Below are 8,530 nucleotides of genomic sequence, written 5' to 3'. Positions count from 1 at the left end.
TCATTACTTTAAGGCATGAAGGTCAGTCAATATGGAAAATATCAAGAACTTTGTACGTTTCTTCAAGTGCAGTCGCAAAAACCATCGAGCGCTATGATGAACCTGGATCTCATGAGGACCGCCACAGTAATGGAAGACCCAGAGTTACCTCTGCTGCAGAGGATAAGTTCATTAGAGTTACCAGCCTCAGAAATTGCAGCCCAAATAGATGCTTCACATAGTTCAAGTAACAGACATATCTTAACATCAACTTGTTCAGAGGAGACTGTGTGAATCATGGTCGAATTGCTTCAAAGAAACCATTAATAAAGGACACCAATAAGAAGAAGAGACTTGCTTGGGCCAAGAAACACGAGCAATGGACATTAGACCAGTGAAAATCTGGAGTCCAAATTTGAGATTTTTGGTTCCAACCGCCGTGGCGTGGGTGAACGGATGATCTCTGCATGTGTATTTCCCACCGTAAAGCATGGAGGAGGAGGTGAATGAACTGTAGCTCCCCAGTGCCGGCAGCACTCATGCAGCCCCAGACCATGACACTCCCACCACCATGCTTGACTGTAGGCAAAACACACTTGTCTTTGTACTCCTCACCTGGTTGCCGCCACACACGCTTGACACCATCTGAACCAAATAAGTTTATCTTGGTCTCATCAGACCACAGGACATGGTTCCAGTAATCCATGTCCTTAGTCTGCTTGTCTTCAGCAAACTGTTTGCAGGCTTTCTTGTGCATCATCTTTAGAAGAGACTTCCTTCTGGGACGACAGCCATGCAGACCAATTTGATGCAGTGTGCGGCGTATGGTCTGAGCACTGACAGGCTGACCCCCCACCCCTTCAACCTCTGCAGCAATGCTGGCGGCACTCATACGTCTATTTCCCAAAGACAACCTCTGGATGACGCTGAGCACGTGCATACAACTTCTTTGGTCGACCATGGCGAGGCCTGTTCTGAGTGGAACCTGTCCTGTTAAACCGCTGTATGGTCTTGGCCACCATGCTGCAGCTCAGTTTCAGGGTCCTGGCAATCTTCTTATAGCCCAGGCCATCTTTATGTAGGGCAACAATTCTTTTTTTTCAGATCCTCAGAGAGTTCTTTGCCATGAGGTGCCATGTTGAACTTCCAGTGACCAGTATGAGGGAGTGTGAGAGCGATGACACCAAATTTAACACATCTGCTCCCCATTCACACCTGAGACCTTGTAACACTAACGAGTCACATGACACTGGGGAGGGAAAATGGCTAATTGGGCCCAATTTGGACATTTTCACATAGGGGTGTACTTACTTTTGTTGTCAGTGGTTTAGACATTAATAGTTATTTTGAGGGGACAGCAAATTTACACTGTTATACAAGCTGTACACTCACTACTTTACATTGTAGCAAAGTGTCATTTCTTCAGTATTGTCACATGAAAAGATATACTCAAATATTTACAAAAATGTGAGGGATGTACTCACTTTTTTGAGATACTGTATATATCTCGTCTATTGAATGGGGTAGGATAGGGATTGAGATTAGTGTTGCGATTTGGTTGATATTAAGAATACTTGGATTTTTGATTAAAGCTGAAATGCTTGGTGGTACGTCAATTTAAATAGTCTGAGATGTTTCCACTGATAAGCACTTTTAACTGTTTTATTCTTACCTTTGTTCTGAACTTTATTCCATAATCTATAATCTCTTTAATCTCACGCGTTTCACTTTCAACTGCTACCATGCTTATTATGCATGTCACTCTCATATTTGCTAAGCTATTAGCATTTAGATTTGAGGAAGCCCATATAGGTAACAATCACTGGAGTTTAAGGCTTTAATTTATATTCCAAAAGGAATGTTTTTGTCTTCTGAAATATTAATGAATGCCTTACTGAATTAAAGATAAAAGCCATATCCATTATTGTGTCACCATGGATGTAAAGACCGTTTAAGTATTCTATATGTCTAAGAGGGTTTGAGTACTTCCATAATGTTTCTCTCCACTCCTCTTCCTCGGGTTTACAGATTGCAGAGTGGGAGGAGAACCAGCTTGACGAGCACGTGAACTTTGACAACTGCAAGATCGACCCCGCCCCCTTCCAACTGGTGGAGCGCACTTCACTACATAAGGTCTGTGTCGGTCTGTCTGTCTGTTTGTTAGTTATACTGCTCAGTACCCCCTTTTGACAAAATAGCTCCAGGATTAATATTGTAAAATGAGTATTGTAGCTGGATAGTCCAGTGTTAATGCTATTATAGCCACTGCATTGCAAACGTGCGCACACACACACACACACACACGTCTGCTCTGCCACAATGTCTGTCTCCCTCCGAGTGCAGGAGAAAAGAACAGGCTGCATGAAGGGGGGCTTTTGAGCAGTGTTGATTTAGTTTTCCTACTGCGACATACACTGCAGAGCGTTTCTTTCCCACACACGCTCTCATTCTCACTTACCTGGCAGGCCTAATGTCCTCCATTCATAATGCCCCCCTTCTCCTCTCTTCTCCCATCCTCTCCTCCCTGCTCTGTGTGCCTGCTATTTAAACATTTAAGAGTGGGATTCTGCACCAATCCATCAAGCTCTCCCCTCCCTCAACCTCCCTCATCGCACACTGCCAACACCCAATACCACACACAGTCTCCCTCCAAATGTTAGTCTGTGTGTGTGTGTGGTTGGTTATTCTATCCCCAAAGGTCCCGACAAGGATAGTAAAACAAGGACAATTCTCCCTTATGGGGACATTTCCCACGTCTCCATGAGGACCAAGGCTATTTTAAGCTTGGGGGTTAGGGTCAGTGGATAGGGTAAGGGAAAATAGGATTTTGAATGGAAATACATTTTAGGTCCCCACGAGTATAGAAGAACAAAGCTGTGTGTGTGTTAGAGCTGGGACGATAAACTGAAAATGATCAACACCGACCAAATCGATCACTTATCGCAGGCATTTTGCTGATATTGTTCATTACGATAAGTAGCCTATGCTAGAGAAATGTGAAGTTTGAAATGAAATAAGTTTGCTAATATGGGTGATTGTTAATAGGACAATTGATGGTACAACCATCAAACTAGTAGTAGTAGTTTAAAGGCCCAGTGCAGTCCAAAACGTGATTTTTCAGTGTTTTATGTATATATACAGACTGAGGTTGGAATAATACTTTTGTGTTACAAAAGACCCCTGAAATGTCAGCCTGTTTTGGTGGGATGGAGTTTCGTCCTGCCTGGTGAAAAAGTTCCAAAACTTCTGCCAATAACAGCTAGTTTTCAGTTTTCCCCACTTAGACGACTCCCAGACAGTCCGAGCTAAATTCTTGCTTGAGAAATTGCTCTTTGCTAAGAAGCTATTTTTGTTTCTTTGTTTTCAATTAAAATGGTCAAAATCACAGTGAGGTACTGAGTTGTTACCCAGAAGTTATTTGATATTTTAAGATTATTTTTTTTTATGGTTGTATTGGACCTTTTTAAAGGATCTTTATAATTTTTTACTGTGGTGCACATTGTTATAAACCTATTATTCTATTTATTGTTATTGCATCAATTCAGACAATTTATTGCTGTATGGATTTTTGTCCCAGCTCGTGTGTGTGTGTAGGCGTGTGTGACTTATGGACACTCGTCAAGGTGATTACTTGCTGATTACTTCATTAGTTGAATGAGGAAGGAGCCTGCACCCCATGTAACCTGTCAGTGGCCACTGAGCTGACTGTTCTAATGCACTAACTGCTGTAGTTTAATAGCTTCTCTAAGATTTTCACAGGCTTTGTCTCTAAAGGAATGTCAAAAGGGAATCTATGGTTGGTTGTGTTCTAGCAGTTGGTTCTAGATGTTGATTTTAACAGTTCTAGCTGTTGGTTCTAAGAGTTCTAAATATTGGTTCTAAGTATTCTAGCAGTTGGTTCTAAGTGTTCTGGATGTGGGTTCTAAGTGTATTGTTCTCTTGTCCCCAGACCCACACCATCTTCTCTCTGCTGGGGTTGGACCATGCCTATGTCACCAGCATTGGGCGACTCATCGGAGTGGTGTCCCTCAAAGAGGTGAGTGACACGGATCACCTGGAGTTGACCACATCAACATGACACTGTCGCATCATCATCATCATCATCATCATCCCTTACAGCATCATGACAGCCACCATCGTCATAACAATGTCCATCATCATCTTCCTCACTGTCACAATCATCTGCATAACATAACGTTATGACTATAACTACTGTTCCCTGAAGGGGGGAAACTTCAGTACAACATACTATTGGGGGTGTCACACTCTTGCGACTTCGGTTGAAGGAACTAAAATCAGGCCTGACGAGGCCAATTTAAATCCGTTCCTCACTGGAAGCCCCGCCTTCCACAGGAGATAAACGTGAGGCTCGGATTCATTCCTTCAATTTAATACCGCTCTTCACCGAGCCCAGGAACGTGCAGGGCCAAACAGGTGTTGTACCTCGTTTCCCTCCTTCAGGGAACAGTAGTTATAGTCATAACGTTACGTTCCCTTTTCAATCAACTTCGGTACAACATACTGTGGGGAAATGGAATCCCGCACCAAGCCAACCCCAACGGATTTCATTGGCCTTGTCAGGCATGATTTTAGTTCCTTCAACCGAAGTCATGTTGTACCGAAGTGGACTGACTGAAAGGGAACTGTCACCACCATCACACACACACACACACACACACACACAGTCAGCATTAATGAGCTCCGCTCTTTCCGGCCCTTCAATTGGTGACAGACAGCAAGACAAATTACTGGGTAATGTTCCTTGCAGTCTCTCCTCTCTCGGTCTCTTGTTCTTTCTCTCTCGCTCTCTCGCTCTCTTCACAAACAAAACAGGCAGAAGCACTCAGTCTTTGTAAATTGGCTGTAAAATAGGAGATTGTTGCTAAGCACAGTGTTGTTCCACTGGCTGACATTTAGGCCTTTTGTTTGGTGTTAGACAAGCAGACAAAAAAAGCAGTGAGACGAGACACCCAGTACTGCTGCATTCAGCTCGTCTTATGCCTCCTAATAACTGGATACACAAGGAAGGGTGTGTGTGAGAGAGAGCGAGAGAGAGCAACCTGCGTCTCTGCTTAGAAACAGCTGTTGGCCAGACGTCTCATGGTTGGGGAAGGAGAGGGATGGAGTGGATGACATGACGTCTGATAGGGGCTATTGTTTGGGCCTATAAATGTTTAGCTCCATAACCATAAAATGTGGTCATCTTTACTTTATTATAGACTTGGGCAGTATCCAGATTGTCATACCTTCATACCGACCTTGTGCCATACCGGGATATTCGGTAATACCGGCACTGAACACAAGGGGAGCTATTTTCAAGCCCCACTGAGCCTTTGTAATCCGAAGGTTAGCAATGCTAACAAGTACATGTTAAATCCCATAGAGAACGCTAACTCATTCTAACGAGCGCATTGCGAACATTTTATACAGTCTCTGACCTAAAGTATTTGCAGGACAGACAACCCCAGCTCATAAAGTTATACAAGTAACAAAAAAATGCTACTCACAGTTTGCTGCACGCACAAAACAAATATTAGACAGCAAGGCTCTTGATCCAGGAGGGGATTCTCTGCTCTTACCAAGAGATGCTTGATTTTGGAAGAAGCTAACTACTTAACTAGATAGCTAACTAGCTACTAAATTAGCAAACCAAATGTGCAGAGCATTTAGCACATTTTAGACAGTTAACTTAATAGTTATAAGATATCTAGTTGTGAACTCCATACTGTAACTAGATCACCTGGCGTGTGCTGCACAACAGTGAGTGACTCACAAGGCTCCAGTCTCTCATTGTTGTGCACTTGTAAACAAACACCATGTTACTGGGGACTACCGGTAAACTTCATAATGAAAAATTGTGACAGGTGAAATGAAGAACACAATCTTCTTTATCTCTTAACGTATTGCAGAAGTTGACTGCAGGTATTTACTTAACAAGTAGCTACAAATATGCAAAGAAAAATGTAATCATTCAAATAAAGAGTTTCAACGGTATTGAAAAACCATTGTATAACCATATCCAAAAACCCCGGTATAAGGCCCGAGCCTACTTTATTACCATGGTAGCATAGCCCCACTACCTATATTATCACCTAGAAAGACCATATCAACCGCCCTGTAATATTGCCATGGTTAAACCTCACCATTCTGCTTTGGTCTACACATCAATAACACTCTGTACAGATTGATCTGTCCTCTCTGATACTAATCCTTACTTATTTTCAATCCCAAATTGACTGGTACTCCATAACTGTGACCCGTAGTCCCTAAGTGTCAAATTGTACAGGCAAGGGGTCTGTTTTGGATTGGGCAAGTCTCTTGGCCTTTGTTTACTGATTCTTCCTGTATTATCTCTGTAGCTGCGGAAGGCCATCGAGGGTTCTGTGGCGGTGAAGGGGGTGAAGGTGCGCCCCCCTCTGTCCAGTTTCCGGGACAGCGGCACCAGCGGCACCAGCAGCAGCAATAGCGAGAACGAAGCCACAGAGCTCCACAAGCTGTGGGACCGCCACAAGTCCATGTCCCTTCCCCGGGAGCACCTGGCCTCCGACTCTGACGAGAAGTCCCAGTGAGGGGGATGGGGACAGGGGACAGGTGATAGGGACAGGTGGACGGGATGGGGATGGGGACAGGTGTGTTGGCGAGGAGGGCGGAGGAGTAGGAGGAGCGTTGACCCTCCCGCCTCAAAACCACAACCTATGCTGCAACCTCATGGCTTGGATCAATATTTAATTCTGGAATATAGAGTTCTCTCCTCTTCCTCCTCTCATAACCTTCCTCTCCATCCCTCTTTCCTTTACCCCTTCTCCCAGTGGGCCTTTGGGCCCTGCACTTACTCAACTCTTATGGAGGAGGGATGGACTCACCACAGACTGGACCCTGCTCTCCACTAGGCTTGGGGGGCCCACAGCAGAAGAGATCTGTGTGTTAGGGAGAGGAGAGGAGTTAAGATGTCACTGCTTAACAAAGGTGGTCAAAACAAAATGTATAGAATGTGGTTTGACTATAAAAGGGATTGCATTTTGTATATATTTTTTGGCCGACTTTGGTATTGGTGAGGAAATGTTCAAAGTTTGTTTGCATTTTGTGGACCTGTAAACGTTTCTTTCTGACCAGTCTTCCATATGCAGACGGTTCAACGGTGATAAGAGGATAGGCTTGTGTACCGGTATGGATGTTAGTGGGAGTGTATGTATTGAGTGCATGGACGTATTGGTTTGTCTGTATTTAGACAAAGGCGGTAGCGAAACCAACCTTCTGCTTTTCTTACTTTGTGATTTGAATCTTCTTATCAGACATGTTTCAGCCTTATCATTTCAGCTGTGTTCTATTTTGTTCCCATCTGGTTTAGTGACCTGGAAATAAGTTTGGAAGGTAGCCTAGCAGTTAGAGCGTTGGGCCAGTAACCAAAAGGTCGCTGGTTCGAATACCCGAGGCGACAAGGTGAAAAATCTGTCTGTGTCCTTGAGCAAGGCACTTTACCCTAATATGCTCCAAGGGTGCTGTACTACTATGGCTGACCCTGTTAAACAACACATTTCACTGCACCTATCATACTACTATGGCTAACCCTGTAAAACACATTTAACTGCACCTATCTGGTGTATGCGACAAAACATATTTTATTTTTGTATTTTTTTCACCACTCTAGCTCTCTCTTTCTCAGTCCTCTCTCTCTTTCCCTCTTCTTTTTTCTGTGAGAGGCTGGGTGAGAGAATAGTCTACTCTATGCAAACTGATGTACAGTATGTAGGTATTCTGTAGAGTGGTGAAAGCATGTGTTAACACATTACCTTTCAGCATGCTTCAGCACACGTGCTGTGAACTCCTTTAAGAAAACACGGCCTCAAACACGCGCACATACATATATGTGTATGTGTATGTATATATGTATGTATGTATGTGTATATATATATATGTATATACATACATATATATATATACATACATACATACATACATACATACATACATACATACATACATACATACATACATACATACATACATACATACATACATACATACATACATACATACATACATACATACATACATACATACATACGTACGTACGTACGTATGTATGTATGTATGTGTATGCATGTGTGTGTGTATATACAGTGAGGGGGAAAAAAGTATTTGATCCCCTGCTGATTTTGTACGTTTGCCCACTGACAAAGACATGATCAGTCTATAATTTTAATGGTAGGTTTATTTGAACAGTGAGAGACAGAATAACAACAACAAAATCCAGAAAAACGCATGTCAAAAATGTTATAAATTGATTTGCATTTTAATGAGGGAAATAAGTATTTGACCCCTCTGCAAAACATGACTTAGTACTTGGTGGCAAAACCCTTGTTGGCAATCAGAGGTCAGACGTTTCTTGTAGTTGGCCACCAGGTTTGCACACATCTCAGGAGGGATTTTGTCCCACTCCTCTTTGCATATCTTCTCCAAGTCATTTAGGTTTCGAGCCTGATGTTTGGCAACTCAAACCTTCAGCTTCCTCCACAGATTTTCTATGGGATTAAGGTCTGGAGATTGGCTA

At 43.0% G+C, this 8,530-nt stretch overlaps 1 protein-coding gene across 1 annotated transcript in view; it reads left to right on the top strand.

Moving 5' to 3' along the window:
* The window catches only part of LOC121568109 (chloride channel protein 2-like), a 97,242-nt gene extending 89,831 nt beyond the window's left edge, over positions 1-7,411 (top strand). The window contains exons 21-23 of the mRNA XM_045220941.1: positions 2,008-2,112; positions 3,929-4,015; positions 6,339-7,411. Coding sequence (XP_045076876.1) covers positions 2,008-2,112; positions 3,929-4,015; positions 6,339-6,548 — 402 coding nt within the window. The 3' untranslated portion in view covers positions 6,549-7,411. The remainder of the gene's footprint in view (positions 1-2,007; positions 2,113-3,928; positions 4,016-6,338) is intronic.
* Positions 7,412-8,530: the final 1,119 nt, after the last annotated feature.

The sequence above is a fragment of the Coregonus clupeaformis genome, chromosome 6, assembly GCF_020615455.1.
Source record: "Coregonus clupeaformis isolate EN_2021a chromosome 6, ASM2061545v1, whole genome shotgun sequence".
Taxonomy (NCBI): Eukaryota; Metazoa; Chordata; class Actinopteri; order Salmoniformes; family Salmonidae; genus Coregonus; species Coregonus clupeaformis.
The sequence above is the reverse complement of the archived record's forward strand: the minus strand, read 5'-3'. Positions and strand labels throughout refer to the sequence as shown.